This window comes from Saccoglossus kowalevskii, chromosome 7 (assembly GCF_978046115.1).
Source record: "Saccoglossus kowalevskii chromosome 7, keSacKowa6.1, whole genome shotgun sequence".
NCBI classification, from domain to species: domain Eukaryota; kingdom Metazoa; phylum Hemichordata; class Enteropneusta; family Harrimaniidae; genus Saccoglossus; species Saccoglossus kowalevskii.
In genome coordinates this window covers 35,389,819-35,409,171 of record NC_140647.1, presented here as the reverse complement: position 1 = coordinate 35,409,171, position 19,353 = coordinate 35,389,819, and the positions used below count along the sequence as shown (strand labels likewise).

General features: G+C 42.2%; 1 protein-coding gene across 1 annotated transcript; it reads right to left on the bottom strand.

Moving 5' to 3' along the window:
• Positions 1-509: 509 nt before the first annotated feature.
• LOC100375296 (stAR-related lipid transfer protein 6-like) lies at positions 510-18,899 on the bottom strand. The gene is made up of 6 exons (XM_002740676.4): positions 18,532-18,899; positions 3,042-3,078; positions 2,811-2,910; positions 2,491-2,634; positions 1,193-1,361; positions 510-762 (listed from the first exon to the last, which is right to left on the bottom strand). Exons 1-6 carry the CDS (start codon positions 18,838-18,840, stop codon positions 649-651), a joined length of 873 nt encoding a protein of 290 aa, XP_002740722.2. The 5' UTR covers positions 18,841-18,899; the 3' UTR covers positions 510-648.
• Between the last annotated feature and the right edge of the window lie 454 nt (positions 18,900-19,353).

The window sequence follows — 19,353 nt, the reverse complement described above, 5'->3', positions numbered from 1 at the left end:
TATGTTTAACAACAACAAGTTAACTGCGTGATTTAAATAAAACTTACTTTCAGCTTCCGGTGTACTCTGTATTGAAATATGCCCGATGGAAGACCGAACAGTTTAGGTGGTTGGAAGTTTTTTTTAAAAATTAAAATGACTTTTATAACCACTAGAAAGATACCAACCACGTGAGCATCGTGTTGCTTAGCAACATTCTTAAAATCACAAGGAGATTTTCCAGTTTTAAATGTTATTTTCTAACAAATATTGAAATTAAAAAAACTAACTCGGCCATGTGACGTCATCCAATCGAAAATGTGATTTAAATATTTTATCACTTGACCGTGACGACCGACTGAGTACACGTATTGTGTTGGGAAATATTTCGCCAACAGCTGAGACCTTAAATGTGAAATCTACACGGGTAGGACACTTATGAATTGTGTTTATCAGCGTGATGTGTGCCTTGTAGAATTGAAATAGTATGTATCATACATGCGTACATTACTGCACATGCGCACTACATATTATTTTCATTGATGACGATTTTCGCTTCGATATAAAATGAATCTCTGACACCGAACGTCACAAAAAACACTGACCCAACTTTAAAAAGATAAGCAATCGCGCCATCTCGTGGTACACTTGTACTATTCTTTCTTCTCTTCAGTGTTTTCTTCCTTTGGTTCCTCTTCTTTGTCTTCTGTCTTCTCTGCCTCTCCTTCTTCTTTTTTCATCAGTTGGACCATTTTCCTTTGGTTTATTTATCTCCTTCCAATACTATTATTGACAAAAAAAGATGCTCATCATCATTACGGATATTTTAAAACGGAGCGACGATAACAACACGCTCATGGTCTCATGGGTAGATGGTTGCTTGTAAGCAACGACACGCTATGGCCGACACTAACAGACACTAGAAACTCAAGGGAAGAGAAGTTGATTTTGAAAAGGGATCTACATAGAAAAATAAATAAAAATCTAAAGAGGAAATACATAAATATTCGATAAACAAATTTTTCTTCAGCAACATTACCGCCAAAAAAAGTGAAGAAAAAAACTTGCCCAGTAGTGTAGCCCTTCCCCTATAATAACTACGCACAGATACAGATTCTAATGGTCGTATACAATATAAACACAAGTTTTTCTATCATCCGATCGCTTTTTGTGTTTTGGACAATCAGCTTGATGGTAAATAAATTGAACTTACAGCATTCAGATCGTCCCTGATTCCGATTGGTCTAGCTAATGTCAGACGGTTAAGAAGGAATTTAGGAATCCAGCCTTTCATCTCAAGCTGTTGTAGCACCGTCAGTCTGGACGACTTTTCGTCATTTTCATCTTGTCGGACGATGAATCCATTAACAATGGTTTCACCTCTGAAGAAAAAAAAACGACATGATATTATCGGTGATAAAAACGTAATTTCATAGGAAACGTCCTTTACAATGCCATGGTATATGTTCATTAAATTAGCATAAAAACATATTTGCATTAATTTGCATAATGCGTTACATCACTGTGATTGGCATGCGTATTACGCAGAGTCACAATACACTATCATATTACGTGAGTTCAGTATACATTACCATATTACGAGAAGCCACCATACGTTATCATGTTACATGAAGTCACAAAACAATATTATTATTATTAAGTCAGTAAACATTATCATATTACGAGAAGCCACCATACGTTATCATGTTACATGAAGTCGCAAAATAATAATATTATTAAGTCAGTAAACATTATCATATTACGAGAAGCCACCATACGTTATCATGTTATATGAAGTCGCAAAATAATAATATTATTATTAAGTCAGTAAACATTATCATATTACGAGAAGCCACCATACGTTATCATGTTACATGAAGTCGCAAAATAATAATATTATTAAGTCAGTAAACATTATCATATTACGAGAAGCCACCATACGTTATCATGTTATATGAAGTCGCAAAATAATAATATTATTATTAAGTCAGTAAACATTATCATATTACGAGAAGCCACCATACGTTATCATGTTACATGAAGTCGCAAAATAATAATATTATTATTAAGTCAGTAAACATTATCATATTACGAGAAGCCACCATACGTTATCATGTTACATGAAGTCGCAAAATAATAATATTATTATTAAGTCAGTAAACATTATCATATTACGAGAAGCCACCATACGTTATCATGTTACATGAAGTCGCAAATCAATATTATTATTATTAAGTCAGTAATTATTATCATATCAGAAACCAACATACATTATCTTGTTACAAGAAGTCAATACACATTACGAAAGGTCTCCCTACATTATCATATCACGTGATGTCACTTTACATTATTATGTGACGTGATGTCACCTTGCAACATATTACACGAAATACAGACTTTCACACCATTTCATCACATTACTGCTAACATTTCATCATATTCATTCATTCGTTCATCATTATGTCATGTTAATGCGAAATTAATTACATTTCTGTGAAAGCATTGCATTACCTGATCAATGAATTATTTGGTGGCTTGTCAGGATGAACACAGTCTTTGTATAATATGATATGCCTTTTATTGTCTTCATCGCTTCTCTTTGTTGACGCAATCACGAAATCACGCCCTGTGCAGGCTGCCGGCATTTTAAATACACTGGAATGCATATACAACACATAATTAAAACACATTTGTTTTTTTGAAAATCTGTCTGTTGATTACGATTCATTATTTGGTCTATGGTTGAGATCAGATAGGCATTTCACCGTAAGAGTTTTTTTGTTAGTTTGAAATATCTTCATATTTGTAGATTAACATTATTATACACTCGCCTGTATAATATGCAGAAGTCGCTCTTTTCATCAAGAACATCAATCTTGTGACCTTTGTCCCATTTCTTGCGTTCTTCATAATTTGTGAGTAACTCCATTGCTAAAACAATATCCAATGAAATTATATAGATTGTTAATTTGTACACGAATACTAATAGTGATAAATACGGTATATAAACATGTTATCACATGAGTAACGTGTGACACATACATCAATGTCTTATACGTTACCTTTATCAGCTGGAATCCCCGGTAAGGTTAGGTAAGACTGAAAATGATTAATAATAAATAAAAGTTAGTAATAATTTATACGCCTGTCGAATATCATTGGCATCAGGCCTCATGCCTCATGGAATGGCTTTGATGTGAGGGGTTTTATGGATTGCTTTGGTATCGGATTACATGGTATTAAATGAATGGAATTGATGCCGAGCTGACGGGATGGAATTATAACAGGGCAGAGTGGAATGGAATTGATATAAGGCTGACTGGGTATAATTGAGATGAGGCTGATTGGGTGGAATTAATACTGTGCTGATTGGATGGTGTTGAAACGGGGGCTGACTGAATGGAATTGACATGAGACTGACCAGACGGAATTGACACGAGGGCTCACTGGATAGAATTGAAACCGGGCTGACTGGATAGAATTGATATTGGGCTGACTGGGTGGTATTGATACGAGGAGCTGACTAAATGGAATTGAAATCGGACTGACTGGATAGAATTGATACGAGGGGCTGACTAGGTAGAATTGATACGAGGGCTGACTGGGTAGAATTGATACGAGGGGCTGACTGGATGGTATTGACACAGAGCTTGACTAAATGGAATTGAAATCGGACTGACTGGATAGAATTGAAACCGGGCTGATTGGGTGATATTGATACTGGGCTGACTGGATTGAATTGACACAGAGCTTGACTAAATGGAATTGAAATCGGACTGACTGGATTGAATTGATACTGGGCTGACTGGGTAGAATTGATACGAGGGGCTGACTGGATGGTATTGACACAGAGGTTGACTAAATGGAATTGAAACCGGGCTGACTGGATAGAATTGAAACCGGGCTGATTGGGTGATATTGATACTGGGCTGACTGGATGGTATTGACACAGAGCTTGACTAAATGGAATTGAAATCGGACTGACGGGATTGAATTGATACTGGGCTGACTGGATGGTATTGAAACCGGGCTGACTGGGTAGAATTGATACTGGGCTGACTGGGTAGAATTGATACGAGGGGCTGACTGGATGGTATTGATACTGGGCTGACTGAATGGAATTGATACGAGGGGCTGACTGGATGGTATTGACACAGAGGTTGACTAAATGGAATTTAAACCGGGCTGACTGGATAGAATTGATACTGGGCTGATTGGGTAGAATTGATACGAGGGGCTGACTGGATGGTATTGACACAGAGGTTGACTAAATGGAATTGAAACCGGGCTGACTGGATAGAATTGAAACCGGGCTGATTGGGTGATATTGATACTGGGCTGACTGGATGGTATTGACACAGAGCTTGACTAAATGGAATTGAAATCGGACTGACGGGATTGAATTGATACTGGGCTGACTGGATGGTATTGAAACCGGGCTGACTGGGTAGAATTGATACTGGGCTGACTGGGTAGAATTGATACGAGGGGCTGACTGGATGGTATTGATACTGGGCTGACTGAATGGAATTGATACGAGGGGCTGACTGGATGGTATTGACACAGAGGTTGACTAAATGGAATTTAAACCGGGCTGACTGGATAGAATTGATACTGGGCTGATTGGGTAGAATTGATACGAGGGACTGACTGGATGGTATTGACACAGAGGTTGACTAAATGGAATTGAAACCGGGCTGACTGGATAGAATTGAAACCGGGCTGATTGGGTGATATTGATACGAGGGGCTGACTGGATGGAATTGATACTGGGCTGAATGGATGATATTGAAACTGGGGTTGACTGAATGGAATTGACATGAGACTGACCAGACGGAATTGACACGAGGGCTCACTGGATAGAATTGAAACCGGGCTGACTGGATAGAATTGATACTGGGCTGATTGGGTAGAATTGATACGAGGGGCTGACTGGATGGTATTGACACAGAGGTTGACTAAATGGAATTGAAACCGGGCTGACTGGATAGAATTGAAACCGGGCTGATTGGGTGATATTGATACTGGGCTGACTGGATGGTATTGACACAGAGCTTGACTAAATGGAATTGAAATCGGACTGACGGGATTGAATTGATACTGGGCTGACTGGATGGTATTGAAACCGGGCTGACTGGGTAGAATTGATACTGGGCTGACTGGGTAGAATTGATACGAGGGGCTGACTGGATGGTATTGATACTGGGCTGACTGAATGGAATTGATACGAGGGGCTGACTGGATGGTATTGACACAGAGGTTGACTAAATGGAATTTAAACCGGGCTGACTGGATAGAATTGATACTGGGCTGACTGGGTAGAATTGATACGAGGGGCTGACTGGATGGTATTGATACTGGGCTGATTGGGTAGAATTGATACGAGGGACTGACTGGATGGTATTGACACAGAGGTTGACTAAATGGAATTGAAACCGGGCTGACTGGATAGAATTGAAACCGGGCTGATTGGGTGATATTGATACGAGGGGCTGACTGGATGGAATTGATACTGGGCTGAATGGATGATATTGAAACTGGGGTTGACTGAATGGAATTGACATGAGACTGACCAGACGGAATTGACACGAGGGCTCACTGGATAGAATTGAAACCGGGCTGACTGGATAAAATTGCTACTGGGCTGACTGGGTGATATTGATACGAGGGGCTGACTGGATGGAATTGATACTGGGCTGACTGGGTAGAATTGATACGAGGGGCTGACTGGATGGTATTGACACAGAGGTTGACTAAATGGAATTGAAACCGGGCTGACTGGATAGAATTGAAACCGGGCTGATTGGGTGATATTGATACGAGGGGCTGACTGGATAAAATTGCTACTGGGCTGACTGGGTGATATTGATACGAGGGGCTGACTGGATGGAATTGATACTGGGCTGACTGGGTGGAATTGATACTGGGCTGACTGGGTAGAATTGATACGAGGGGCTGACTGGATGGTATTGACACAGAGGTTGACTAAATGGAATTGAAACCGGGCTGACTGGATAGAATTGAAACCGGGCTGATTGGGTGATATTGATACGAGGGGCTGACTGGATAAAATTGCTACTGGGCTGACTGGGTGATATTAATACGAGGGGCTGACTGGATGGAATTGATACTGGGCTGACTGGGTGGAATTGATACTGGGCTGACTGGGTAGAATTGATACGAGGGGCTGACTGGATGGTATTGACACAGAGGTTGACTAAATGGAATTGAAACCGGGCTGACTGGATAGAATTGAAACCGGGCTGATTGGGTGATATTGATACGAGGGGCTGACTGGATAAAATTGCTACTGGGCTGACTGGGTGATATTGATACGAGGGGCTGACTGGATGGAATTGATACTGGGCTGACTGGGTGGAATTGATACTGGGCTGACTGGGTAGAATTGATACGAGGGGCTGACTGGATGGTATTGACACAGAGGTTGACTAAATGGAATTGAAACCGGGCTGACTGGGTAGAATTGATACGAGGGGCTGATTGGGTGATATTGATACGAGGGCTGACTGAGTAGAATTGATACGAGGGGCTGACTGGATGGTATTGACACAGAGCTTGACTAAATGGAATTGAAACCGGGCTGACTGGATAGAATTGAAACCGGGCTGATTGGGTGATATTGATACGAGGGGCTGACTGGATGGAATTGATACTGGGCTGAATGGATGATATTGAAACTGGGGTTGACTGAATGGAATTGACATGAGACTGACCAGACGGAATTGACACGAGGGCTCACTGGATAGAATTGAAACCGGGCTGACTGGATAGAATTGATACTGGGCTGATTGGGTAGAATTGATACGAGGGGCTGACTGGATGGTATTGACACAGAGGTTGACTAAATGGAATTGAAACCGGGCTGACTGGATAGAATTGAAACCGGGCTGATTGGGTGATATTGATACTGGGCTGACTGGATGGTATTGACACAGAGCTTGACTAAATGGAATTGAAATCGGACTGACGGGATTGAATTGATACTGGGCTGACTGGATGGTATTGAAACCGGGCTGACTGGGTAGAATTGATACTGGGCTGACTGGGTAGAATTGATACGAGGGGCTGACTGGATGGTATTGATACTGGGCTGACTGAATGGAATTGATACGAGGGGCTGACTGGATGGTATTGACACAGAGGTTGACTAAATGGAATTTAAACCGGGCTGACTGGATAGAATTGATACTGGGCTGACTGGGTAGAATTGATACGAGGGGCTGACTGGATGGTATTGATACTGGGCTGATTGGGTAGAATTGATACGAGGGACTGACTGGATGGTATTGACACAGAGGTTGACTAAATGGAATTGAAACCGGGCTGACTGGATAGAATTGAAACCGGGCTGATTGGGTGATATTGATACGAGGGGCTGACTGGATGGAATTGATACTGGGCTGAATGGATGATATTGAAACTGGGGTTGACTGAATGGAATTGACATGAGACTGACCAGACGGAATTGACACGAGGGCTCACTGGATAGAATTGAAACCGGGCTGACTGGATAAAATTGCTACTGGGCTGACTGGGTGATATTGATACGAGGGGCTGACTGGATGGAATTGATACTGGGCTGACTGGGTAGAATTGATACGAGGGGCTGACTGGATGGTATTGACACAGAGGTTGACTAAATGGAATTGAAACCGGGCTGACTGGATAGAATTGAAACCGGGCTGATTGGGTGATATTGATACGAGGGGCTGACTGGATAAAATTGCTACTGGGCTGACTGGGTGATATTGATACGAGGGGCTGACTGGATGGAATTGATACTGGGCTGACTGGGTGGAATTGATACTGGGCTGACTGGGTAGAATTGATACGAGGGGCTGACTGGATGGTATTGACACAGAGGTTGACTAAATGGAATTGAAACCGGGCTGACTGGATAGAATTGAAACCGGGCTGATTGGGTGATATTGATACGAGGGGCTGACTGGATAAAATTGCTACTGGGCTGACTGGGTGATATTGATACGAGGGGCTGACTGGATGGAATTGATACTGGGCTGACTGGGTGGAATTGATACTGGGCTGACTGGGTAGAATTGATACGAGGGGCTGACTGGATGGTATTGACACAGAGGTTGATTAAATGGAATTGAAACCGGGCTGACTGGATAGAATTGAAACCGGGCTGATTGGGTGATATTGATACGAGGGGCTGACTGGATAAAATTGCTACTGGGCTGACTGGGTGATATTGATACGAGGGGCTGACTGGATGGAATTGATACTGGGCTGACTGGGTGGAATTGATACTGGGCTGACTGGGTAGAATTGATACGAGGGGCTGACTGGATGGTATTGACACAGAGGTTGACTAAATGGAATTGAAACCGGGCTGACTGGGTAGAATTGATACGAGGGGCTGATTGGGTGATATTGATACGAGGGCTGACTGGGTAGAATTGATACGAGGGGCTGACTGGATGGTATTGACACAGAGCTTGACTAAATGGAATTGAAACCGGGCTGACTGGATAGAATTGAAACCGGGCTGATTGGGTGATATTGATACGAGGGGCTGACTGGATGGAATTGATACTGGGCTGAATGGATGATATTGAAACTGGGGTTGACTGAATGGAATTGACATGAGACTGACCAGACGGAATTGACACGAGGGCTCACTGGATAGAATTGAAACCGGGCTGACTGGATAGAATTGATACTGGGCTGATTGGGTAGAATTGATACGAGGGGGTGACTGGATGGTATTGACACAGAGGTTGACTAAATGGAATTGAAACCGGGCTGACTGGATAGAATTGAAACCGGGCTGATTGGGTGATATTGATACTGGGCTGACTGGATGGTATTGACACAGAGCTTGACTAAATGGAATTGAAATCGGACTGACGGGATTGAATTGATACTGGGCTGACTGGATGGTATTGAAACCGGGCTGACTGGGTAGAATTGATACTGGGCTGACTGGGTAGAATTGATACGAGGGGCTGACTGGATGGTATTGATACTGGGCTGACTGAATGGAATTGATACGAGGGGCTGACTGGATGGTATTGACACAGAGGTTGACTAAATGGAATTTAAACCGGGCTGACTGGATAGAATTGATACTGGGCTGACTGGGTAGAATTGATACGAGGGGCTGACTGGATGGTATTGATACTGGGCTGATTGGGTAGAATTGATACGAGGGACTGACTGGATGGTATTGACACAGAGGTTGACTAAATGGAATTGAAACCGGGCTGACTGGATAGAATTGAAACCGGGCTGATTGGGTGATATTGATACGAGGGGCTGACTGGATGGAATTGATACTGGGCTGAATGGATGATATTGAAACTGGGGTTGACTGAATGGAATTGACATGAGACTGACCAGACGGAATTGACACGAGGGCTCACTGGATAGAATTGAAACCGGGCTGACTGGATAAAATTGCTACTGGGCTGACTGGGTGATATTGATACGAGGGGCTGACTGGATGGAATTGATACTGGGCTGACTGGGTAGAATTGATACGAGGGGCTGACTGGATGGTATTGACACAGAGGTTGACTAAATGGAATTGAAACCGGGCTGACTGGATAGAATTGAAACCGGGCTGATTGGGTGATATTGATACGAGGGGCTGACTGGATAAAATTGCTACTGGGCTGACTGGGTGATATTGATACGAGGGGCTGACTGGATGGAATTGATACTGGGCTGACTGGGTGGAATTGATACTGGGCTGACTGGGTAGAATTGATACGAGGGGCTGACTGGATGGTATTGACACAGAGGTTGACTAAATGGAATTGAAACCGGGCTGACTGGATAGAATTGAAACCGGGCTGATTGGGTGATATTGATACGAGGGGCTGACTGGATAAAATTGCTACTGGGCTGACTGGGTGATATTGATACGAGGGGCTGACTGGATGGAATTGATACTGGGCTGACTGGGTGGAATTGATACTGGGCTGACTGGGTAGAATTGATACGAGGGGCTGACTGGATGGTATTGACACAGAGGTTGACTAAATGGAATTGAAACCGGGCTGACTGGATAGAATTGAAACCGGGCTGATTGGGTGATATTGATACGAGGGGCTGACTGGATAAAATTGCTACTGGGCTGACTGGGTGATATTGATACGAGGGGCTGACTGGATGGAATTGATACTGGGCTGACTGGGTGGAATTGATACTGGGCTGACTGGGTAGAATTGATACGAGGGGCTGACTGGATGGTATTGACACAGAGGTTGACTAAATGGAATTGAAACCGGGCTGACTGGGTAGAATTGATACGAGGGGCTGATTGGGTGATATTGATACGAGGGCTGACTGGGTAGAATTGATACGAGGGGCTGACTGGATGGTATTGACACAGAGCTTGACTAAATGGAACTGAAATCGGACTGACTGGATAGAATTGATACGAGGGCTGACTGGGTGGTATTGACACAGAGGTTGACTAAATGGAATTGAAATCGGACTGACTGGATTGAATTGATACTGGGCTGACTGGATGGTATTGAAACCGGGCTGACTGGGTAGAATTGATACTGGGCTGACTGGGTAGAATTGATACGAGGGGCTGACTGGATGGTATTGATACTGGGCTGACTGAATGGAATTGATACGAGGGGCTGACTGGATGGTATTGACACAGAGGTTGACTAAATGGAATTGAAATCGGACTGACTGGATAGAATTGATACGAGGGCTGACTGGGTGGTATTGACACAGAGCTTGACTAAATGGAATTGAAATCGGACTGACTGGATTGAATTGATACTGGGCTGACTGGATGGTATTGAAACCGGGCTGACTGGGTAGAATTGATACTGGGCTGACTGGGTAGAATTGATACGAGGGGCTGACTGGATAGAATTGATACGAGGGCTGACTGGGTAGAATTGATACGAGGGGCTGACTGGATGGTATTGACACAGAGGTTGACTAAATGGAATTGAAACCGGGCTGACTGGATAGAATTGAAACCGGGCTGATTGGGTGATATTGATACGAGGGGCTGACTGGATAAAATTGCTACTGGGCTGACTGGGTGATATTGATACGAGGGGCTGACTGGATGGAATTGATACTGGGCTGACTGGGTGGAATTGATACTGGGCTGACTGGGTAGAATTGATACGAGGGGCTGACTGGATGGTATTGACACAGAGGTTGACTAAATGGAATTGAAACCGGGCTGACTGGATAGAATTGAAACCGGGCTGATTGGGTGATATTGATACGAGGGGCTGACTGGATAAAATTGCTACTGGGCTGACTGGGTGATATTGATACGAGGGGCTGACTGGATGGAATTGATACTGGGCTGACTGGGTGGAATTGATACTGGGCTGACTGGGTAGAATTGATACGAGGGGCTGACTGGATGGTATTGACACAGAGGTTGACTAAATGGAATTGAAACCGGGCTGACTGGATAGAATTGAAACCGGGCTGATTGGGTGATATTGATACGAGGGGCTGACTGGATAAAATTGCTACTGGGCTGACTGGGTGATATTGATACGAGGGGCTGACTGGATGGAATTGATACTGGGCTGACTGGGTGGAATTGATACTGGGCTGACTGGGTAGAATTGATACGAGGGGCTGACTGGATGGTATTGACACAGAGGTTGACTAAATGGAATTGAAACCGGGCTGACTGGGTAGAATTGATACGAGGGGCTGATTGGGTGATATTGATACGAGGGCTGACTGGGTAGAATTGATACGAGGGGCTGACTGGATGGTATTGACACAGAGCTTGACTAAATGGAATTGAAACCGGGCTGACTGGATAGAATTGAAACCGGGCTGATTGGGTGATATTGATACGAGGGGCTGACTGGATGGAATTGATACTGGGCTGAATGGATGATATTGAAACTGGGGTTGACTGAATGGAATTGACATGAGACTGACCAGACGGAATTGACACGAGGGCTCACTGGATAGAATTGAAACCGGGCTGACTGGATAGAATTGATACTGGGCTGATTGGGTAGAATTGATACGAGGGGCTGACTGGATGGTATTGACACAGAGGTTGACTAAATGGAATTGAAACCGGGCTGACTGGATAGAATTGAAACCGGGCTGATTGGGTGATATTGATACTGGGCTGACTGGATGGTATTGACACAGAGCTTGACTAAATGGAATTGAAATCGGACTGACGGGATTGAATTGATACTGGGCTGACTGGATGGTATTGAAACCGGGCTGACTGGGTAGAATTGATACTGGGCTGACTGGGTAGAATTGATACGAGGGGCTGACTGGATGGTATTGATACTGGGCTGACTGAATGGAATTGATACGAGGGGCTGACTGGATGGTATTGACACAGAGGTTGACTAAATGGAATTTAAACCGGGCTGACTGGATAGAATTGATACTGGGCTGACTGGGTAGAATTGATACGAGGGGCTGACTGGATGGTATTGATACTGGGCTGATTGGGTAGAATTGATACGAGGGACTGACTGGATGGTATTGACACAGAGGTTGACTAAATGGAATTGAAACTGGGCTGACTGGATAGAATTGAAACCGGGCTGATTGGGTGATATTGATACGAGGGGCTGACTGGATGGAATTGATACTGGGCTGAATGGATGATATTGAAACTGGGGTTGACTGAATGGAATTGACATGAGACTGACCAGACGGAATTGACACGAGGGCTCACTGGATAGAATTGAAACCGGGCTGACTGGATAAAATTGCTACTGGGCTGACTGGGTGATATTGATACGAGGGGCTGACTGGATGGAATTGATACTGGGCTGACTGGGTAGAATTGATACGAGGGGCTGACTGGATGGTATTGACACAGAGGTTGACTAAATGGAATTGAAACCGGGCTGACTGGATAGAATTGAAACCGGGCTGATTGGGTGATATTGATACGAGGGGCTGACTGGATAAAATTGCTACTGGGCTGACTGGGTGATATTGATACGAGGGGCTGACTGGATGGAATTGATACTGGGCTGACTGGGTGGAATTGATACTGGGCTGACTGGGTAGAATTGATACGAGGGGCTGACTGGATGGTATTGACACAGAGGTTGACTAAATGGAATTGAAACCGGGCTGACTGGATAGAATTGAAACCGGGCTGATTGGGTGATATTGATACGAGGGGCTGACTGGATAAAATTGCTACTGGGCTGACTGGGTGATATTGATACGAGGGGCTGACTGGATGGAATTGATACTGGGCTGACTGGGTGGAATTGATACTGGGCTGACTGGGTAGAATTGATACGAGGGGCTGACTGGATGGTATTGACACAGAGGTTGACTAAATGGAATTGAAACCGGGCTGACTGGATAGAATTGAAACCGGGCTGATTGGGTGATATTGATACGAGGGGCTGACTGGATAAAATTGCTACTGGGCTGACTGGGTGATATTGATACGAGGGGCTGACTGGATGAAATTGATACTGGGCTGACTGGGTGGAATTGATACTGGGCTGACTGGGTAGAATTGATACGAGGGGCTGACTGGATGGTATTGACACAGAGGTTGACTAAATGGAATTGAAACCGGGCTGACTGGGTAGAATTGATACGAGGGGCTGATTGGGTGATATTGATACGAGGGCTGACTGGGTAGAATTGATACGAGGGGCTGACTGGATGGTATTGACACAGAGCTTGACTAAATGGAACTGAAATCGGACTGACTGGATAGAATTGATACGAGGGCTGACTGGGTGGTATTGACACAGAGGTTGACTAAATGGAATTGAAATCGGACTGACTGGATTGAATTGATACTGGGCTGACTGGATGGTATTGAAACCGGGCTGACTGGGTAGAATTGATACTGGGCTGACTGGGTAGAATTGATACGAGGGGCTGACTGGATGGTATTGATACTGGGCTGACTGAATGGAATTGATACGAGGGGCTGACTGGATGGTATTGACACAGAGGTTGACTAAATGGAATTGAAATCGGACTGACTGGATAGAATTGATACGAGGGCTGACTGGGTGGTATTGACACAGAGCTTGACTAAATGGAATTGAAATCGGACTGACTGGATTGAATTGATACTGGGCTGACTGGATGGTATTGAAACCGGGCTGACTGGGTAGAATTGATACTGGGCTGACTGGGTAGAATTGATACGAGGGGCTGACTGGATAGAATTGATACGAGGGCTGACTGGGTAGAATTGATACGAGGGGCTGACTGGATGGTATTGACACAGAGCTTGACTAAATGGAATTGAAATCGGACTGACTGGATAGAATTGATACGAGGGCTGACTGGGTGGTATTGACACAGAGCTTGACTAAATGGAATTAAAATCGGACTGACTGGATTGAATTGATACTGGGCTGACTGGATGGTATTGAAACCGGGCTGACTGGGTAGAATTGATACTGGGCTGACTGGGTAGAATTGATACGAGGGGCTGACTGGATGGTATTGATACTGGGCTGACTGAATGGAATTGATACGAGGGGCTGACTGGATGGTATTGACACAGAGGTTGACTAAATGGAATTGAAACCGGGCTGACTGGATAAAATTGATACTGTGCAGACTGGGTGATATTGATACTGTGCTGACTGGGTAGAATTGATACGAGGGGCTGACTGGATGGTATTGACACAGAGGTTGACTAAATGGAATTGGAACCAGGAATTGAAACCGGGCTGACTGGATAGAATTGAAACCGGGCTGACTGGATAGAATTGAGACCGGGCTGACTGGATAGAATTGAAACCAGACTGACTGGGTGGAATTGATACGGGGCTGACTGGTTGAAATTGAAACGATGGGCTGACTGGAATTGTCCCCCTTGCATCAGATTTTAGCTGGGACGACACTTGACCACAAGGTGATGAAATCGTTGCTACTGTACGTTAATGATAGTGAATTTATCATATTTACTTTGAGTCAGATTTGAAGGTATTGGAAGTGGATAAAAAACGTACGACCTTGTACAAAAAGCACACGTCACATTTCATCGTTATATACTGATCGTACGATCAGTAAATAATTAACATACAATCAGCATAACATTGGCATCTAATTAACTAAGCAATGTAATTTAAAACAACGAGGCAGTCGGGGTGTCGGATTCGTAATCTCGCATGCTAAGCTTCGCCTCAGAAGAAATAATTTCATCCATCAATCAATAGAACAGAACATATTCCGAAACGTGGAAATGGATCAGACGTCGAATCAATGTACCATCGACTCTGTCCACTGAGTCAGAATAAATGGTTATCAACGTAAATGTATTGTGATGCGAGCAAACCCGTCTAGTCACGAGCATGAGCAGTGTAATAAAAAGGAGATGAATTCCGCTTCATTACTTATTTGCTCTAGAGACATCCATCAGAAAGATTGAAAATACAGAGGTGCGTCTGATCAATGTTAGTACTCTCTACAATATGATGTAAAGCCTGTAGCCACGTCATTTTATCCTGGGTCAAACGTTATATCCCAAAAGTGTCCGTGTAAAGGGCTTTATATGACTCAATACCCACCGCCCAAACCATCCATAGATATATATTTTGTACTTTTAAAGGCCTTCGTTTCTTATAAATTTGCATACTTAATTAAGGCAGGTGGGCTGTATACGCAAGATGTGCATAATGACCAACTATGAATATTCATGATCTAACATAAAAATCCATAGAATGAAATAAACAGCTTGTCTGTCATATTGACCTTTCTGTGAGCTCCGAGTTCGGACCCTTAGTCTTGGCGGTGTTACGTAATCTGTATAAAAGTTCTAGACAAATTTATGAAAACATAGTCTTGAGTAAACGATTCATGTCATTTCGTGTATGTGGTCCTGCATTGCTTTCTAGTAAATGAAACCCATGATTATATTTATCACAGATACAATATGCACCCGATCACAAGTTCGTTGGTCGTGATTATAACTGTAGCTGCCATGCACGACCACTAATTGGCGCATGCGCATTTGATGTTGCAAAGTGACATTATATTACAAGGCTTATATGAATAATAAAAACAACATATTTGAATAAAGAGACTTGCATGTTTTAACTGACCATCTATTCGCGTTTAAGATTGCACAGGAAATCCAACAGATTGTAATAAGACATATGTGTTATTTTGAATGGTTTTAATTGGGTCAACGCATTTCATAACTAGGTACAAAGTGCGTACGATGTCGTCGAAATTCATAAGTACATCTGCGCTGGGTTATAGGGTCAGGTCAGTGAACCACACTAGGTTGTGTAGACATGTCAATGAAGTAGTCTGTATAATTCACAATAATAATCATTTAGTAATTATCATTGATTACTAGAATAAACATATTAAAATATTCAGTGTGTAGTTTGTATATCTGCAATGTAGAGGGCGCAGTTCCGACCATGCATGTACTAGCCGTATCTGGTATACTGTCATGATTTGAACTATTCGTTTTTCTTTGAGAGTTAGGCTTTATTTTCTTGACTAGTATATGGGCAGCGGATCTGAAACTTGAAAATAATCTACTGCCATATAAGATTAATATGATTACCATTACTGCCAATACTAGTATTGGTGTAAATATGACGGCATGGCAAATACTGTTCATTATTCTTACTGTAAAATGTTTTTTTTTTTTTTTAGCTAGTATGTTATTTTAGCAAATTTAGCTAATGTGTAATTTAAATTAATTTAACAGAGAGTGTATTCTCACGATGAGATATCTGACACTTTACCTAAATTAAGATTCTGTTAACTCTTGCACTCGATAAAATTTACATACAGCAATTTAAACGTGCTTTATTTATTTCATTAATAAAGCACGTTAAATATTCATTAGGAGTATTAACATGCATTAGCATAATTTATGAATAGTTTCCTGTGGCATGCATTCATTTTCTTAAATCCTGTAATATCATCGGACACATGTAATAAGATGGTGCCCGGTATCTGATTTATATCTCAGGTCAATGAAGACACGACACGTCATATATTTTGATTCAGACATTATCAATTACCAAACCATGCTACATAGAAAACGCATTGTATGAAACGTGACATTATTTTACTAGACAGAATTCATTATGTATTCAAACCGTGCGGTTAAATGTGTTTCAAGGTTGTGTGTTTCACATAATTCAAAAACTTTGCCAATCCACAAATTGATACATTTATCGCATTTACTCTCCCCTCTCGTCAGTGAACTTTCCTTTACATCCACAAGTCATTATTAGCGTGTCAGAGGAAAATTGAGATAACACTGCGCATTCGTGAGAGGCCATAATGCCATCTTATAATAAGGATATATTGCTATGTGTTTGGGATGTTAATGATAGTAAAATGCTTCAAAGCAAAATGAAAAACATGATGGAGATGGTAAAATTACTGTAAATTATATTCTGTTTCTAGTTTATCCTTGAGACACAAATAATAATAAATTTTCCAATAAATTCATTGATTTATACACATGATTACCCGTGATAGCATGCAATATAAATGTCGGGTTATAAGCGTTCGTTGTCCGATACGTGGCCTATTTAACAACGAGGTCAATCTATGCTACGTGTATTATAATGTGTCTACACAGCTCACACAATATCCGTGAATATCGTTTGCAAAAACATGTCCGATATGTTTGAATATTTATGGGTAGCGGGAAATATGGCATCATGGGGATCCGTTTATTTAAATTTACGGTTCAAGTTACCTTAAATTCCTTCTTATCGAGACCTTGTCATGTCCATTACACGTTGGTGGACGTACGGTCTGGGCAACTTGAATAATGCGGGAAAATTTCGCCTTGTGTGTACACCTACGCGCGCCCTAAATTATTTTGATTTCATTCATTCAATATTGCCTTGATGGTATCAATTATTCGGCACCAACGACCATCGCATTATTTGCAAGACTATTGTTTCACCCATTGTTGCTTGGCTACGTGTATAAAAAATGAACTATACTATCAAGGTTACATTGCGATATCAATAGTATTTTTATTTTACTGTAGCATCTGTGTCCTAAAAATACAATAACGAAAGAGCTCAATTGCGTTCCCAGGGACCCACCTCAATGCTATAACTATCATTATTTGCGACACAGTACATCGTAGTACGTCGTAGCAGACGGTCATTGCGACCAATTAACGAAGTATTATGTAATAGACGCAACATTCCAATACTCAGTTAAATATTAATATTTTCAAGTTTAAAAAATGTCATAGGAGTGCCAGCATATTTTTGCATGGCACTTTTACGTAAAATGCAACAACATATTGTGGGCGGGGCACATGTTGTTTTCCGCTACATGTTGTGGCTACAACGCGGCTTAGAATAAGGATGAATTCACTAGCTCATGTATTGATGAGCACGTACATCGCTGAGTACGGAACGCACGGTGCACCTATCTCCGTAAGCACATAACATAGGTTAAGTCATGACCGGTGATTACCTCTCTAGTGGGTGTGTTTGTCTAGCACAGAAAAAAAATGAGAAAAAAAGAAGCAACTCGATAACGTCTTTTTTAAATAAGCACGTTATAACACTATCTGCAAATGACACTAACCTTAATCAAATTAATTTCTGAGTTCTTATCCTTCTTGCGGAAAATCTTAACCGCGTCAGATTTCTTGGCGCTTTCCCATCCATTTTCCGCCCCCTCTGATGCTTCAATTTGCAGTATGTGCTCGAAATCATCCTCACCAAAAGGACTCTCCGTAGGTGCTACCAAAACTGGGGCTGCTGCGACGGCGTCTTTCTTCGTCGCGTCGCTCACCTTCGCTTCATCTGCGGGCTTGTCTTCTTTTGGGGGAGCCTCCGTGTTCTCTTCTGGTTTGGGTTCCGTGACGACAGCGGTTTGCGTTTCGTCTGACATGATTACTGTGTCTAGCGCAGCTACAGTATGGACGCTTTGTGCCACAATAAGTGTAGTGTTCAGTCGGCGAACCCAGAATATATTACATATGCAAATACGCCTTGCAAAGAGTGATGTCACGCAGCAAGACTGCATGGAAACACGCACCCCCAGAATATTCATAAATCACTATTTTATTTGCAATCTCCAATATTTCCAAGCTTTTGATAAATTGAGTAATTTATCCCTATATCGTTTTATTAAAATTACATAATATATATATATATATATATATATATATATATATATATATATATATATATATATATATATATATATATATATGTGTGTGTGTATGAAACAACGTAAACTATTAGTCAAAAAAATGTTATTCGTTATATTTGCTTAATTATTTATTCAGTAATGAACGCATTTATTGTTGAACAATTAACAAGTAATGTAATAACATGTAACCTTTGACCTCTGTGTTCATTACCGTACGACCTTCTAACAATATGGGACAAGTTGCGTGAC

Bases quoted from the DNA above. Each gene is read 5' to 3' on its own strand.
- LOC100375296 (XM_002740676.4), bottom strand. From the start codon at position 18,840: ATGTCAGACGAAACGCAAACCGCTGTCGTCACGGAACCCAAACCAGAA. The intron at 3,079-18,531 runs GTTAGTGTCATT...AATCATTTTCAG, and splicing joins CAGAAATTAATTTGATTAAG to TCTTACCTAACCTTACCGGG. The intron at 2,911-3,041 runs GTAACGTATAAG...ATATTGTTTTAG, and splicing joins GGGGATTCCAGCTGATAAAG to CAATGGAGTTACTCACAAAT.